Source organism: Dreissena polymorpha, chromosome 2 (genome assembly GCF_020536995.1).
Source record: "Dreissena polymorpha isolate Duluth1 chromosome 2, UMN_Dpol_1.0, whole genome shotgun sequence".
NCBI classification, from domain to species: Eukaryota; Metazoa; Mollusca; class Bivalvia; order Myida; family Dreissenidae; genus Dreissena; species Dreissena polymorpha.
The window spans coordinates 20,996,131-21,014,724 of record NC_068356.1 but is presented as its reverse complement, the minus strand read 5'-3'; the positions used below and the strand labels follow the sequence as shown (position 1 = coordinate 21,014,724).

Sequence of the window (18,594 nt, the reverse complement as noted above, 5' to 3'; positions counted from 1 at the left end):
AAAAACAATTGGATGCAGCAGTAAACATAATTTGAACTTGGCCTAAAATTTGTCATGATAAATATGTTCACCAAGTTTTATCAATAAACATATAGTTTCAAGCAAATGAAGAAAAGCATTTGTACAAAAAGGTCTAAAACAACACTCACATTTATAATGATCAATATTGAATCAAAATTAAAACAAAAACTAAATTCAGAATTCAGAAAACACATACCGGTTCATCCGTGTTCTGTGTGTAGGAGCCATTTAGTGCAGACTGAGGTCTATGTCTCCCCAGGGACCCCGGGGCTGCAGCCAGCACTGGCTCCCTCTCTGAGGCTACAGACTCCACCTCATCTGTGCACAAGAACAAGAGGATCATGAGGGCCTGAATCGCTCTACTGCTATAAACACTGTGCAAGTTTGGAAAAAATAAGATGGAAACTGTGTACTTAATCGCGCAAACAACGAGAATTTTCTCAAATTCAAGGGGAGATTATTGTGTACTTATTTCTCCTATACTGCTCATATTCAATAGGGTTCAAGTCCTTATTGATATAAAGATACTGTGCAAATTTGGAAATAATTGGATGAAAACTGTGGAATTAATTGTGTAAACAAGCGAGATTTCAAAATCTTCTCATATTCAAGGGGAAGTCATTCTGGACTTATTGCTTCGATATTGCTCTTTTAAAAAAAGGGTTTGAGTCCTCATTGATACAAAGACACTGTGCAAGTTTGCCAAGAAATGGATGAAAATTATGGACTTTATCACATAAACAAGAGATGTGTTTGTCAGAAACTCAATGCCCCCTAATGCGCCGCATTGAAATAAAATTTCTATTTATCATTTGGCAGGTATAGAAATCATCTCCCTTTAAAGGTTATTATTTCCCTTGAATTTTGTATTTTGTCCAATCCAACCGGGGGGGAGGGGGGGGGGGGGGCGGGGGGTTCTCACAGTCAATTATGACCATGTCAGACATCACTGACAACCAAGGCCTGTGGTTTAAAAGAGATCATAGCCAGAGTTTTTTTGTTTTTTTTCTTTTTCATAAAATAGCCAGAGTTGATCATGTATCTATGGACATAAGTCCACAGGAATGTAATGAACACTAAACAAATTATAATTATATCATTTAAAAAAAAAACTTTGAAAAAATCAATCATTTGGGTTATAAATAATCAAAATAATAAATCTGTACAGTCACTGTGAAAAGAACTTCAATTCTTTGTAAGGAAATATATAATATGAGATTTATAATTATATAAATTACTTCCCTTGAAAATTGTCGGTAACAAATCTCTATTTTTAGTAGCAAATAATTAAAAGCCACTACCGTGACTGTAGATTCACCACTCAAAATGATCAGCTCCATGAGATACACATGCATGCCAAATATATAAGTGGCTATGTTCAATATTGAATAATTTTCTCCCTTTTTTAAGCTTATTACTTCCTTAAATCTGTATTTTTTACCGTAGACCGTAAAGGATGATCTTGACCTTGACCTTTTACCACAATGTGTTTGTCAGAAACACAATGCCGCCTACTGCGCCGCTTTGATTTATTTAACAAGGGACAAAATTGTCACAAAACCAGGTTTTCAGTGTGAAAAAAATCTGATAAAGGGAGACAACTCAAACTGAACTTTTTAAATGAACAAACAAAATTAACCCCCTTTGTAAGTTTGTTTTAAAATAAATCTATTTTTAGTCGTGGCGACCTTGACATTGGAGATATTGACGTGATTCTTTCGTGCGACACACCGTCCCATGATGGTGAACAAATGTGCCAAATGATTTTAAAATCTCATAATGAATGACATAGTTATAGCCCAGACAAGCTCATTTATGGCTATTTTTCACCTTTGAACTCAAAGTGTGACCTTGACCTTGGAGATATTGACGTAATTTTTTCGCGCGACACACCATCTAATGATGGTTAACAAATGTGCCAAATGATTTTAAAATCTCACGATGAACGACAAAGTTATGGCCTGGACAAGCTTGTTCCGCCCGCCCGCCAGCCAGCCAGCCCGCCGGCATTCGCCAATCTAATAACCAGTTTTTTCCTTCAGAAAACCTGGTTAAAAATATATACGTGGGCAGGTCAGATAACTATGTAATTTAAAGCTCATTACTTCCCTTCACTTTGTTTTTTCGACCCTAGACCATGAAGGATGATGTTCACCATGAAATTTTACCACTCAAAATTTGCAGTTCCATGAGATACACATGCATGCCAAATATCGAGGTGCTATCTTCAATATTAAAAAAGTTATGGCCAATGTTTAAGTTTTTTCGGACTGACGGACAGACTGACATACTGACTGACGGACAGTTCAACTGCTATATGCCACCCTACCAGGGGCATAAAAAAATGAATTAATATTTTTTTTCAAATTCAAGGGGAGATAATTCTGAACTTATAACTCCGATATTGCTCATTTTCAATAGGGTTTGACTTATCATTCAGATAAAGACACTGTGCAAGTTGGGAAATGATTGGATGAAAACTGTGGACTTTATTGCGTAAACAAGCCTTATTTCACAATTTTCTCAAATTCAAGGGAAGATAATTCTTAACTTTTTACTCTGATGTAACCCATTTTCAATAGGGTTAGAGTCCTCATTAATATAAAGACACTGAACAAGTTTGAAAAGAATCGGATGAAAACTGTGGACTTTATCGCGTAAACAAGAAAAAGTCTTATGCACGCACGGACGGACTACGGAAACCACGCCATGACATAAGCGCTTCAGACCTTCGGCCAGTAGAGCTAAAAACTGGTACATATACATATGAGCCTCGCTCTGTGAAAAGTGGGTTTAATGCATGTGTATAATATGTCGGCCCAGATTAGTATGTGCTTATCAGGGACGACACTTTCCACCTTCACTGGATTTTTTGTCACAAACAGTCTTCCTTTAAACAAACAAGAGATGTGTTTGTCAGAAACACAATGCCCCCTAGTGCGCTGCTTTGAAATAAAATTTCAATATATCATTTGGCAGGTTTAGAAATTATCTCCCTTTTATAGCTTATTACTTCCCTTGGATTGTATTTTTTGACTTTTGACCGTGAAGGATGAGATTGACCTTAAAATTTGTTTCAGATTATATCCTTTAAAAAAAATATTACTTCCCTTGTGAAAATGATCTGTACCTGCCAAATGATATAAAATAGAAATTATCTCCCTTTAAAGCTTGTTACTTCCCTTGGATTTTGTTTTTTGACCTTTGACCTTGAAGGATGACCATGACCTTTCAACATTAAAAATGTGCAGCTTCATGAGATACCCATGCATGCCAAATATCAAGTTGCTATCTTCAATATTGCAAAAGTTATGGCCAATGTTAAAGTTTTCGGACGGACGGATGGACAGACTTACTGACACACTGACTGACAGTTCAACTGCTATATGCCACCCTACACGGGGCATAAAAATACAATAAAAGTCGAAAGTGCCGTCCCTGATTTGCCATTAGCAAATTCATTAAACCCTCTTTTCACAGAGTGGCTCATAATATTTGTCCATTTCAACAGATTTTCTGTTATATCACGGCAGTCAGTTTACCTACTAACACCTTTCTGGTAATCTGGTTTAAGTAAGTGCACATTGTTTTGCCAGTCACTGACAACTGCGCAACTTAAATCAGAGGCAGAGGGACAGTGGCAGTAGACACAATGTCATGAGCAACACCCATTTAAGTTGAGGGTAGCCTGTAATCAAACTGATCTAGTCTGCCAATATAATAAGATGGAATTAAATTGTTCTATTGTTCACTTACCAGATATTTTGTTAACTTAGAAACAATTCAGTTTACCTTTTAACAGAGTTGATAAACATGGCATGGTTTTTGTTTTGATAACATTTCCAAAAAGAAAATATATATTATTGTGTGTAATACCACAACCATTTAAATACAAATATTTACCAGAACCTTATGTTGAATATATATGAGCTGCTCTCTGTGAAAAGAGGGTTTAATGCATAGGCGTTAAGTGTCACCCCAGATTAGCTTGTGACGCCCACACAGGCTAATCAGGCACGACACAGGCTAATCAGGGACGACACTTTCTGCCTAAACATTATTGTTGCTAAGAAGAGACTTTCTTGAAAAGAAAATTATCATTAATGCAGAAAGTGTTGCCCCTGAAAAGCCTGTGCGACCTGCACAAGCTAATCTGGGACAACACTTTACGCACATGCATTGAACCCTTTTTCACAGAGCATGGCCCATATTTATAAACTCCAACAATCAGAAGCTTATTGGATGAAAATTGAGACTATTCCATCTCTAAGACTATTGAGATTATTCCATCTATAATACTTTTTTATTACCAGCTCAATGAATTATAACTTGTCAAAGCAGACATTGCAAAATTTACTTTCAATAAGCTGTTAGTACATGTATGCATTACATCATTGTTTTTCAATCTATTTGATCAAATGCAAACAATTCTTATATATTTAAATATCACACAAAAACAGACAACACAGTGGATGATCACTACTTACCCCAATGCCAAGAGTGTCCTAGTATTAAAGGGTTGAAACAATTTAAGACAGGGTGTTCCTGTCTAATTATGTCCGTTGGTAAAGTTGCAAGAGGAATGTATCACACACACAAAGGTCAATATCAGAGAAATAAAATAATGTTTTCAAAGCATGTCAAACTCTTAACCTAACTATATATTTACCTTCATAAGGGTCCCTCTGTATGGAGCTGAGGTCACCTATTCTGCCAGGAGAGTCCAATCTGGTAGGTCTTGGGGGTGTCTGCCTGGGGTGGTCCAGGAACGAGTAGCTTGGACTCTCCCGCCCGGGACTGTGTTCGTGTGTCTTGGAGCTGCGGAATGACACACTTGTGGGCTTGCCAGTGTTACCTGTCAGAAAGTCCTTCTCTCTGTATTCTCTCCCTCTGAAAGGAATGGCTGGATGACTGGCACGTGAATTCAGTTTTAAACCACAGAGTTGTTGTTATCAGGGAATGGAAAATTTAGAAATTCTATGATTGCATTTGTTTATTAACAGCATTGCTGTTTGTTGTTGTCTTTTATAGTTGTACATCAGTAATATAATATCATTCACAAAATAATAGTGCAACAGTATTAATATACATGTAGTTGCAGAGTATGATCTGATTTATAAAAATATTAATTAATGATTTTTAGCTATTACATTTTCTAAATCATAAGAAAAACAAGAGATGTGTTTGTCAGAAACACTATGCCCCCTATTGCGCCACTTTGAAATAAAATTTCAATATATCATTTGGTAGGTTAAGAAATTATTTCCATTTAAAAGCTTATAACTTCCCTTGGATTGTATTTTTTTTTTTTTGATCTTGAAGGATGACTTTGACCTTGACCTTTCACCATTAAAAATGTGCAGCTTCATGAGGTACACATGCATGCCAAATATCAAGTTGCTATCTTCAATATTCAAAAAGTTATGACCAAACTTTAACGAAGGTTTAAGTTTTAGGAAAGAACAAGAGATGTGTTCGTCAGAAACACAATGCCCCCTATTGCCCCCCTTTGAATTTTATTTTTTTTTTACCTTTGACCTTGAAGGATGACCTTGACCGTGAACTTCCACCACTCAAAATGTGCAGCTTCTTGAGATACACATGCATGCCAAATATCAAGTTTCTATCTTCAATAATGCAAAAGTTATGGCCAACATTAGTTTTTTTTCGGACAGACGGACATACACACTGACAAACTGACTGACGGACAGTTCAACTGCTATATGCCACCCTACCAGGGGCATAAAAATACAATGATATTTGACCTTGACCTTGACTTTTCACCACTCAAAATGTGCAGCTCCATGAGAAACACATGCATGCCAAATATGAAGTTGCTATCTTCAATATTGCACAAGTTATCAAACTTTAACCAAGGTTACAGTTTTGGGACAGAATGACAGACAGGCCAAAAACAATATGCCCCCTATCATTCGATACGGGGGCATAAAAAAGAACTTAGGGCTAATATATTATACAAGCTCAGGTCCAATGCATCTGAGAAAGGAGCAGATACACCACAACAATACCTTGATGACTACTTACTCTGAGGGAGAAGGGGGCCTGTAAGCCAGGAAGTCCCACAGATAGAGGGCCTCACCCACACTGAGCAGGTTCTTGCTGTCCGGAGTGAATATCAGTCGGGACACGTTCTCTGAGTGGCCAATAAATAACTGCAAGGAGAAAAGATATTGAACCCAACTAGATATAATCTAATTCTATTTGTAAAAGAATAATTAGAAGCTGATTTGGAAAAGGAAGACTTTTCTTTGCCAAATGACTAAGATATCAGAAATGAAGGAATTTCACTTTTTTACGAGACTATAATGAGGTCAATTTAGTTAAAGCATACAGTGTGTTAAATCTATGATACTGTAGTCATTCCAATTTGCAGAAATTTTTAATAAAAACAAATTGACAAGATCAGTCCGTTATATGATATGTTTATAGTTAAGTATGTGCTCTGGTAAGTACATGTATGTGTCTAGACCTCAGAATGAGTGCGAGACTTAACACTTTGTAACTAGCATGTTTCCTCCATCCGATAACCAGTTTAAAGGCTCATGCAAAACAAAAATACATGAGCAAACAAGGTTCCGTTACCAAGAGTCCTCTTACAACAGGGAACCTTAAAACGTTTTGATTATTTTTATTTTATGCCTTTTCAAAAGATGTTCAGTTACATCATATTGGCTCGTTTACCAATTCACACGTTTCCTGGGTCAATGCCTTTACCAGAACTTATTGTACACATGCAAAAAAATATATATAATGACAACTGGCCAGAGGTTAAAGAACAATAGTTTAAGAAATATTTTCATAAACAATCCCCACAAAAGTAATGTGCCTAAGCTGGGAGTCCTACTTGCAATTCTCAGAATTGTTAATCTTGTGTAAATAAGTAAATCAGAAATTCTGACAATAAATCTTTAAATCTGACATGTAAATGTCATATATCTCCATCCTTTTCGAACCTGAAAGTTGATGTCCAGCTTCATGCTGTAGTCCCAGATCTTGATGGCCTTGTCCCCACCGGTTGCCAGGTACCGGCCGTTCTCAGACAGGGCAAGGGATGAGCAGCTGTTCTTGTGGATGTGCTCAATCTTCAGGCAATAGTAGAGAATCACATACATGTGATGTAAAGCATGAGAAAACTTAGCTTAACACATGTGCATAAAGTATTTGCTTTTTCGAACTGTTTTGTTTGAAAAAACTCTTCAAACAAAAATTCTGTTCATGGCAGAGAGGGTGTTCCTGATTAGCCTGTAAGGACTGCACAGGCTAATCTGGGATGACACTTTCTGCACATACATCAAGTCTAATTTTGCCAGAGCAAGAATCATAAATCATTTGCATCGTTGTTACTGTTTTATACGATACTCAAACAAATAACTGTCATCAACAGAGACTCATGATTATAAATGCGATTTTTAACATTAATGCATCAGTATGAAATCAATATGACAGTGATCTAAATTAGCATAAACCACTTAACCCTTCTCTAGGGAATTTTGAATCTTACTATTGAACATTCTCTGTTTTATATGGACTAGCTTTTTACATTTGTTTTGTCACAATAACATTGTTAAACTTGGCACTTGATTAGTAGAACTGCAAATATTTATGACTCATGAAATTTGCTTAATTTAATCTTAAAATACAATTCACAATTGAATTGCCCATTACAAAATTTTTAACACCACACTATAATGTCCACTTAATATTAAAGTTACCTCAGAGAGGATCCTGCCAGTGCGTGCCTCAAACTTGAGCAGTTTGTTGTGTGCAGTGACCACTAGGAGATGGTCCACCTTCTGAGGGGCGTAATATATCCTGGTGGCTGTGTCCACTCTGGACTTGCCTGACTGGCCGACACTGGACACATCAATACGCATTGTCTGAGGGAGATACATGTTAAGATTACTTTGATTTATATTGCCAAATAATTTTTATTTTTAATTTTTTGTAGTGGCATGCTGTGTTAAAAAAAAAATGTGATGATTTACTCTTTTGTTTTCTTAACAATTCTTTAAACTTTGCCATTATGAGGTTAAGCATATGATCAATCTAAATTATCAAACAAATATGTACATTTTTATGTTCAATTGAGAGATTGAAATTGTTGCATCTGCAAAACGTTCAAAACAAAATACATGTGTCTGATGTAATCTTAAGCCATAATTACCTTTGTAGAAAATAAGCATATAACAAGAACAATATCAGGTAATCTTAACTTAGAAGACAGGCTTTTTTTCCAAATTATATGTGTTCAGGACGTTTTTGTATACTACAATACTTGTAAGGACTAAAGGACCACTTATTCCCTGCCGCCTACTTCATCTAGGGTCTTGGAATCCACAAATGTCACAGTATACTCTGTAGGCCCAATGAAGGCAACCCTTCTGCCATCTGGGCTGACTGCAAGGCCGTCTGGACAGTACTTCTCTCCCCTGGCAGTCGTGTTTCCTAGGAGACGTAGCAGTGGATAGTTCTCTGACGTGGCATCATACATGGCTAGAGAGCCCAGCGAGCAGGAACTGTACAGGTAGTCTCCATTAGGGTTAAATGACAGCCCTGTCACCTTGCCTCGGTGTTGCCTAGAATAATGTACTCACAGGTTTTTACAATCAGATAATATGGTATGTTATATTTGTTATAATATCAAATACTTATGTTATCCCAGAATATCACTACATTGTGACTGTGAGATGAGCATGATAGGAAATCACACAAAGAAAATAATTTGCTGTAGGAGGCAAAGTTTTGTTATTTTAAATGTGTGCCTTTTGTATATAAGAATTTCTACTACATATATATTTTTTATATACAACTTTTATTATTTTCAAATACATTTTTGCACATTAATGTATTTAAAATATCTGATTATTTATATTAAATGTATCTGATTGTAAATTTGAAAACTATACTATGCTTGGCTATAAAAAGGATTTAATCATGATTCTTCTGATTTGATGTCTTGCTCTGTGAAAAATGGGTTCAATGCATGTTTAATGCAGTCAGCTTAGGCTAACCAGGGACAATATTTTCTGCCTCAAAAAACAACAATAATAACCCAAAGTGTTGTCCCTGAATAGACTATGCACAATTCACAGGCTAATCTGGAATGAGACATTACGCACATGCATTAAGCCCCGTTTTGCCAGAACACCACTAATATCTACATATATTTGCTGACTCACTTGTGCTCTGCCAGCATGGTAGTAGTCTGCACATTGAAGACCCTCACCACTCCGCTCTCAAAGCCACAGGCAAAGATCTGCCTGGATGGGTGATAGCTGATGGTACATGGGCACTCATTGGGAGCGCTAAAGTCATACAGCTGAAGTGCACATAAACAAAGGATGTGTCATATGTCTGCTTTGATTATGTTTGTGGTAAAGCCAAGTTATCACACAGAATACTGAAAGGGATCTGAATGCAAGCTTATCCTACAAAAGTGCTCTTTTTTATACAATTATACAACAAGACAAATAAAACAATAAGGTCTGAGAGGCCCAAAGTTGCTCACCTGAGATACAAAGCAACTGACCTGTTCTGTGCAGCACAAGATATCATTAGAAAGAATGTTTTGACCAAGTTGCATGAAGAATGAACTATAAATGTAACTTTAACAGTGTTAATAAGGTTTACTATATAGCCATATAAGGATAAATTCCCAGCCACCTAGCGGCCAAGTTTTTCAACAGACCAGAACCATTTTCAAACTCAACCAAGATATCATTAAAACAAATGGTCTCATCAAGTTTCATGCAGATTGGACAATAAATGTGGCCTCTAGTGTGTTAACAAGTTTTTACTAGAGCCATATGAGGAAAAATGCCCCTACCCATGGTGGCCATGTTTTTCAAGCAACAGAAACCATTTTCAAATTCGTCCAAGATATCATTGGGACAAATCTTCTGACCAAGTTTCATGAAGATTGAACTATAAATGTGACTTATGTAGTGTTAACAAGTTTCAGGATGATCGGACAATAAATGTGGCCTCTAGAGCATTAACAAGGTTTCACAAGAGTCATAAAAGGAAAAATGCCCGGCTATGTTTTTACAGAAACCGAAACCATTTTCGAAATTGTCCAAGATAGAATTGGGACAAATCTTATGACAAAGTTTCATGAAGATCGGAAAATAAATGTGCCCTCCAGAGTGTTAACAAAGTTTTATTATAGCCATATATAGCCATATAAGGAAAAATGCTCCTCTCCCTGGAGAGCAACCGGAACTATTTTCGAACTTGTCCTGGATATCATTGGGACGTATCTTCTGACCAAGTTTAATGATGATCAGACAATAAATGAGGCCATTAGAGAGTTAACAAGGATTTACTAAAGCCATGGTGACAATATTTTCAAGCAAACGGAAGCATTTTTGAACTCGTCCAAGATATCATTGGCACAAATCTTCTGACCAAATTTCATGAAGATCTGACAATAAATGTGGCCTCTAGAGTGTTAACAAGGTAAATGTTGATGCCACAATGCATGGCGCACGACAGGCAAAAATCAATCACACAAACTCACTATCAGTACAAATAAGCTGAGCTAAAAAAACGAAATTTTAGATAACTATGCTATATTCCACACAGCATAATCACAGCTGAATGATTCAGATAAACCTTACCTGTTGCAGACTCTCAGAGTCCCAGACCCTGATAGTGTTGTCCTCAGCAACGGTTGCTATATGCTTGCGGTAGGGATCCACAGCCACACTACGAATGCTGCCCACATGGGACCGCATCATGGTCGTGTAGCCACGCGATGTGATGTCCAGCATACCCAGGTTACCCTTAACACAACAAACAATAAAAATGGAGTTTTCCTGCAATTGGTTAACTTGGAAAATAAAGGATGTTATAGTGATGACAAGATTTATCTTTTGCTGATGTAATTGAGTTTAAATTCATTTATTATTTTAAAATAAGATTCCCTAGATTCATTAAATATTTTGCGAAGTAAAATGTAAATTTCTTGAAATAATGGCATTATTATAAGCATAGGGAAGTTCAGATTGGAAAAATATTTATAAAAAAAAGAAATTTCAAAGGAATAAATTTACCCAGAAGATATGATAAAATAACAAGGGCTGTTTGTAAAACATGCATGCCCCCCATATGGGCTGTCCGTTGTAGTGGCAGCCATTGTGTGAATACGATTTTTGTCACTGTGACCTTGACCTTTGACCTAGTGACCTGAAAATCAATAGGGGTCATCTGCGGGTAACGATCAATGTACCTATGAAGTGTCATGATCCTAGGCAAAAGCGTTCTTGAGTTATCATCCGAAAATCATTTTACTATTTCGGGTCACCGTGACCTTGACCTTTGACCTTGTGACCTCAAAATCAATAGGGGTAATCTGCAAGTCATGATCAATCTACCTATGAAGTTTCATGATCCTAGGCGTATGCGTTCTTGAGTTATCATCCGAAAACCATTTTACTATTTCGGGTCATCGTGACCTTGACCTTTGACCTAGTGACTTCAAAATCAATAGGGGTCATCTGCGAGTCATGATCAATTTACCCATGAAGTTTCATGATCCTAGGCGTATGCGTTCTTGAGTTATCATCCGGAAACCATTTTACTATTTCGGGTCACCGTGACCTTGACCTTTGACCTAGTGACTTCAAAATCAATAGGGGTCATCTGCAAGTCATGATCAATCTACCCATGAAGTTTCATGATCCTAGGCGTATGCGTTCTTGAGTTATCATTCAAAAACCATTTTACTATTTCTGGTCACCGTGACCTTGACCTTTGACCTAGTGACCTCAAAATCAATAGGGGTCATCTGCGAGTCATGATCAATGTACCTATGAAGTTTCATAATCCTAGGCCCAAACGTTCTTGAGTTATCGTCTGACAACCACCTGGTGGATGGACCGACCGACCGACCGACCGACAGACCGACATGAGCAAAGCAATATACCCCCTCTTCTTCGAAGTGGGGCATAATTATATACATGTCAGGTTCTGTGTAAAGAGTGAAGTAATTAAATTTCATTTTAAGAAGAACTTAAAACATTTGCACCACCATAAAACACACTTGTTCAATTTTACTATACATCATTTTCATCATTAGGTGCAAAAGAATGATCAAACATTACAATACCTATGTAATCAAAATTTCTAACAATGCTAATTCAATGTAAGCAATATCTTCCAGTACCATGGGAGTTCCAGCCAGTATTTTGAGTCCATCAGCAGAGAAGTCGACAGCAGTGACAGGGCCCTCATGCTCTGCCTCTAGATACACATGGGCAAAGTCCAGGGGCCATAACCTCATGAAACCATCATCAGACCCGGTCACACAGAATGTTTCATTAACAGCCATGCTGTTAACAGCTATCCCAGGACCTAGGTTTGCATGAGAGGGAAATATACATATTATATACCAACTTTTTTGTTTAAAACCATTCAGATATTGTCAGGTAGTTGATCTTTGCTGGAAACAACTTTTGCCCAATATAATGATTTTTCTGGGTTAAGTCAACATCATCATTATTGAGAGGAAGTTTTGCCATAAGAAACTAACATAAACTAATAGATATTATCAAACCAATATAAATCAAGCTTATCATTATAAATAAGCTCACAAAAATCAACCAGAGCTTTGTCACAGACGTGATGAATACTCCCACACGCCGCATTGACACATAATATTTTGCACGTCGCCTTCACAAAAAACAGCGGACACCATGCTCAATTTTTAAAACGCACTAAGTGACCCCTTGACCTAGTTTTTGACCCAGAAAGGCCCATGTTCCTCTTGGCCTTAAGATCATCTCCATAAAACTTCTGACCAAGTTTGGTGAAGATCGGATGTAAACTACTTGAATTAGAGAGCGGATACCATGCTGAATGTTAAAAAACGCACTAAATGACCCCATGACCTAGTTTTAGGCCCGAAATGGCCCATGTTCAAACTTGTCCTAGAGATCATTAAGATAAAACTTGTGATCAAGTTTGGTGAGGATTGGAAGAAAACTACTTGAATTAGAGAGCGGACAACATGGTGAGGTTTAAAACGCACTAAGATACCCCGTGACCTAGTTTTTGACCCGGCATGACCCATATTCAAACTTGACCTAGACATCATCTAGATACAACTTCTGACCAATTTTGGTGAAGATTGGATAAAAACTACTTGAATTGTAGAGCGGACAACATGGAGAGGTTTAAAACGCACTAAGATACCCCGTGACCTAGTTTTTGACCCAGCATGGCCCATGTTCGAACTTGACCTACACATCATCTAGTTACAACTTCTGACCAAATGTGGTGAAGATCGGATTTAAACAGCGGACACCATGCTCAATGTGTAAAACGTACTAAGTGACCCTGTGACCTAGTTTTTGATCAGGCATGGCCCATGTTCAAACTTGGCCTTCAGATCATCTAGATAAAACTTCTGACCAAGTTTGGTGAAGATCGGATGAAAACTACCTGAACAAGAGCACCGCCTTGCGGGTGCAGACCACTCATCTATTTTTCTTTTTAAAGGTGTAGGGACCTATCTAAATTCCAATCACAAAGGAGGGAGGGGTGGAGTGGAGAGGGGTGTATAGTGTCAGGGTGTTGTCATTTATTACATTATCATCCAAAAATGCAAAAAAAATGCAAAACAATTTGGGGGGAGATTCTTGGGTGGGATGGATGGACGGTATTTCAAAAATAAAATAATAAAAATAAAATATTTTTGTTTTTTAACCATGTTTGAAAAAAAACAAGAGATGTATTTGTCAGAAACACAATGCCCCTATTGTGCCGCTTTGAAAAAAGAATTTTTTTTTTTACTTTTGACCTTGAAGGATGACCTTGACCTTGAACTTCCACCACTCAAAATGTGCAGCTTTATGAGAACGCCACTTTGAAATATTATTTTTTTGACCTTGAAGGATGACCTTGACCTTGAAGGATTACCTTGACCTTCCACCACTCAAAATGTGCAGCTTCATGATAACGCTGCTTTGATTTTTTTTTACCTTCGACCTTGACGGATGACCTTGACCTTGAAAAAATGACCTTGACCTTCAACCACTCAAAATGTGCAGCTTCATGAGAACGCTGCTTTGATTATTTTTTTTGACCTTTGACCTTGAAGGATGACCTTGACCTTGAACTTCAACCACTCAAAATGGCAGCTTCATGAGAACACTGCTTTGAACATTTTTTTATATTTTTTGACCTAGAAGGATGACCTTGACCTTGAAATCCCACCACTCAAAATGTGCAGCGTCATGAGATACACATGCATTCCAAATATCAAGTTGCTATCTTCAACATTAAAAAAGTTATGGCCAAGGTAAAAGTTTTCGGACGGACAGATGCCATGTATTTGACATTAGACCTTAAAGGATGACCTTCACCTTCACCTTTCACCACTCAATATGTTCAGCTCCATGAGATACACATGCATGCCAAATATCAAGTTGCTTTCTTGAAAAAAAGTTATGGCCATCGGACGGACAGACGCCATATATTCGACATTTGACCTTGAAGGATGACCTCCACCTTCACCTTTCACCTCTCAAAATGTTCAGCTCCATGAGATACACATGCATGCCAAATATCAAGTTGCTATCTTCAATATTGAAAAAGTTATGGCCAATGTCAAAGTTTTTGGACGGACAGACACCATAAATTTGACATTAGACCTTGAAGGATGGCCATGACCTTGACCTTTCACCACTCAAAATGTGCAGCTCCATGAGAAACACATGCATGCCAAATATTAAGTTGCTATCTTCAAAAGTGAAAAAGTTATGGCCAATGTTAAAGTTTTTTTTCGGACGGACGGACAGACTGACTGACATACTGACGGACAGATCAACTGCTATATGCCACCCTACCGGGGACATAAAAATTATTTTTTTGGGGTGGGGCGGTGGGGTATAGTGTGAGGATGTGGTGGTCATTTATAAGATGATCTTTAATAAAAAAAATTAAATAATTGGGGGGGGGATTGAGGGGGGATTCGATATGATATGATTTAAAAAAACAAAAAACTTTTTTGGGAGGGTATGGGGAGGGATGGGGGGGGCGTGGGGGATGGTTTGGGTGGAGTCTATTGTGGTATGCCAGGTAAGAGTTGTTTTGTCAAAGTATCAATCGAATCTAATCATAAATAAAGAAGTTATGGCAATTTTAGCAAAATTTAATAATTTGACCTTGAGAGTCAAGGTCATTCAAAGGTCAAGGTAAAATTCAACTTGCCAGGTACAGTACCCTCATGATAGCATGAAAGTATTTGAAGTTTAAAAGCAATAGCCTTGATACTTTAGAAGTAAAGTGGATCTAAACACAAAATGTAACCATATATTCAAATTTACTAAGTCAAAAAAGGGCCATAATTCCGTAAAAATGACAACCAGAGTTATGCAACTTGTCCTTTACTGTCCCCTTATGATAGTTTGCGAGTGTTCCAAGTATGAAAGCAATATCTATGATACTTTAGGGGTAAAGTGTACCAAAACACAAAACTTAACCAAATTTTCAAGTATAAAGAGCCCATTATTCCGTCAAAATGCCAGTCAGAGTTACATAACTTTGCCTGCACAGTCCCCTTACGAAAGTAAGTGTTGCAAGTATGAAAGCAATAGCTTTGATACTTAAGGAATAAAATGGACCTAACACAAAACTTAACCAAAATTTTCAATTTTCTAAGTATAAAAAGGGCACATAATTCTGTCAAAATGCAAGCCAGAGTTATTTAACTTTGCCTGCCCAGTCCCCTCATGATAGTAAGTAAGTGTACCAAGTTTGAATGCAATAGCATTGATACTTGAGAAAAGTGGACCTAAACGCAAAACTTAACCGGACGCCAACACGAAGGTGATGACAATAGCTCATATTTTTTTTCAAAAAATAGATGAGCTAATAAGAAAGAGGACACCATGCTGAATGTTAAAAAACGCGCTAAGTGACCCCGTGACCTAGTTTTTGACCCGGCAAGGCTCAAGTTCGAACTTGGCCTTAAGATCATCTAGATACAACTTCTGACCAAGTTTGATGAAGATCGGATGAAAACTACTTGAATAAGAGAGCGGACAACCTGCTGAATGTTTAAAACGCACTAAGTGACCCTGTGACCTAGTTTTTGACCCGGCAAGGCCTATGTTCGAACTTGGCCTAGACATCATGTATGTAGTCTTTCAAGAACTCTACCTGTCAACCAATCTGTATGTCACAACAGTGTGTTACAATATTTGTTTTTCATACTATTTTGATAAAATATAGATGATAGCTTAGCTACAAAAGCAAGCTCAATTTATCTGTACATGTGTTTGTGTCTTAAATAATCAAATGGGATTTGGTTCTAGTTTTGCACACAAACTAGTTTTATAGTAGATTTGTTATTTCTATTGGTGGATGGTTCTGTGGTCGATATTGTTATTTTGGTGGATCTTGGAAAATAGTGGATTCCCAACATAATTAAAATGGATATATTTGATATTACTGATAATGAACATGTTTTATGATAATCATAAAATTAGTTGTTGACTTGTTAAGTTTAAAACAGTTCAAAGTTTATTTATAATTTCTTTGCACATATGAAGTGAGCTACTTGTCAAGGAACTTGCACATTACCATGACTGTCATTTTCTTCTTCTGTTTCATTATTTATATTGCTTTTTATTTTGTGAAAACAGAGTAATAGCATATATTAAATAAGTTGTAACACTGTTACAATACTATTGTTTTTCGCAACATTAACTACAGCAATTTTGATTGATTGGAAATGTATAAGGTATCTTGGCTAAATTACCATGTTTGTTTGATATTATTTTTAGCCAAAATGTTGCTATATTAATTGCAATAGTATTGAAGTCTTAAAAATATTAATTAACGAGAGAAAACTAAAAAAAGATTATAAATGTATTGAATTAAGGTAAACCATCGGATACATACTACATATGTCAATGCTTAAAAACAGTAAAACAATATTTTGAATTGATAGAACATTTTGTCTCTTAAAAAGGTTATACGGTTTCCCTCTGTTCTAGCGGTATATGTAATCTGAAATGTGTTGTTTTACAAGATTTCATGACATTCGATATTGTTTTATGTTTAATAACTTGTTTCAAATAGTGCTGATGTATTGCCAAAGGTAATGTTCAATTGTTCAAATATTAATTGATACATTGATTATTTATAACATTAGCAAGAACATATTTTAGCCATGAAATGTTTATATTAGATACATGCGACAACATTTAATCACAGTCAAAGGAATAGTTCAAGACATTCTTGTATATGTTTTAAATGATAGATAATATTAAACATGAACATGTTACATCAGTATTTCAAAATATTTTTTTGTAAACGTTCTTGCATTTTGTTGTGTCTGTTCATTTACGACGAAGTGAGGTCCAAACATTACAAAACTAAACTTTGATAATGGAAAACGATGTTCAAGTATGGTTGGTGAATACTTTATAGGTTTATATTATTTATAGCTTTTATATATACAATCAATGTCCAGTATGTCTATTTTTCTGTGAACAATTATGTTGAATAATAACAAGTAAATATTATCCAATGATGACTTGTGATTTTATTAGCGAGGCTGTTTTCAGAGAAAACCCGAGCTATTGTTATAAACAGCTCGTCCGACGTCCGACGTAGGCGTTGTGCTAAAACCTTAACATTGGCTCTAAAATCAAAGTGCTTCCACCTACAACTTTGAAACTTCATATGTAGATGCACCTTGATGAGTTCTAAACGCCACACCCATTTTTGGGTCACTAGGTCAAAGGTCAAGGTCACTGTGACCTCTAATATCTAACTTTAACAAAGGCTCTAAAATCAAAGTGCTTCCACCTACAACTTTGAAACTTCATATGTAGTTGCACCTTGATGAGTTTTACATGCCACACCCATTTTTGGGTCACTAGGTCAAAGTCACTGTGATCGCTTATATAAATGATATATGATTGATACAAATTCTGACCAAGTTTGGTGAAGATCGGATGAAAACTACTTGAATTAGAGAGCAAACACTTAATACGGACCAACAGACAGACAGACAGACCGACCGACCAACCGACAGACAAGTTCACTCCTATATACCCCCCTAAACTTCGTTTGTGGGGGCATAATGATGAATTGCAAGAAATATTTCAATCACACTTATCAAGGTTACATGATTTTCCATTGGCAACGTGATGTAAACATAGACTACAATTTACAATTTATATTTAATAGCTGAAGTCACAGGCATCTCAGAAGGAACTGTAAGATACATTGTCTGATTAGATTAAAACTAGGCCAAAGCATTCTTGAATTATCATCCGGAAACGATTTTACTATTTCGAGTCACTGTGACCTTGACCTTTGACCTAGTGACCTGAAAATCGATAGGGGTCATCTGCCAGTCATGATCAATATACCTATAAAGTTTCATGATCCTAGGCCCAAGCGTTCTTGAGTTATCATCTGGAAACCATCTGGTGGACGGACGGACCGACCAACCGACCGACAAGTGCAAAACAATATACCCCCTCTTCTTCGAAGGGGGCATAATAATGTAAGACATTTGGTAAATTGGTAAAA

At 36.8% G+C, this 18,594-nt stretch overlaps 1 protein-coding gene across 2 annotated transcripts in view; it reads right to left on the bottom strand.

Moving 5' to 3' along the window:
- Positions 1 to 18,594, bottom strand: part of LOC127866167 (WD repeat-containing protein 90-like) — a 73,421-nt gene that overhangs the window by 29,834 nt on the left and 24,993 nt on the right. For both annotated transcript variants that reach the window (XM_052406580.1, XM_052406581.1), the window contains exons 16-24: positions 12,209 to 12,396; positions 10,662 to 10,826; positions 9,222 to 9,361; positions 8,357 to 8,618; positions 7,755 to 7,919; positions 6,996 to 7,124; positions 6,067 to 6,194; positions 4,691 to 4,911; positions 218 to 339 (exon numbers count right to left, since the gene is read on the bottom strand). In XM_052406580.1, coding sequence (XP_052262540.1) covers positions 218 to 339; positions 4,691 to 4,911; positions 6,067 to 6,194; positions 6,996 to 7,124; positions 7,755 to 7,919; positions 8,357 to 8,618; positions 9,222 to 9,361; positions 10,662 to 10,826; positions 12,209 to 12,396 — 1,520 coding nt within the window. The remainder of the gene's footprint in view (positions 1 to 217; positions 340 to 4,690; positions 4,912 to 6,066; positions 6,195 to 6,995; positions 7,125 to 7,754; positions 7,920 to 8,356; positions 8,619 to 9,221; positions 9,362 to 10,661; positions 10,827 to 12,208; positions 12,397 to 18,594) is intronic.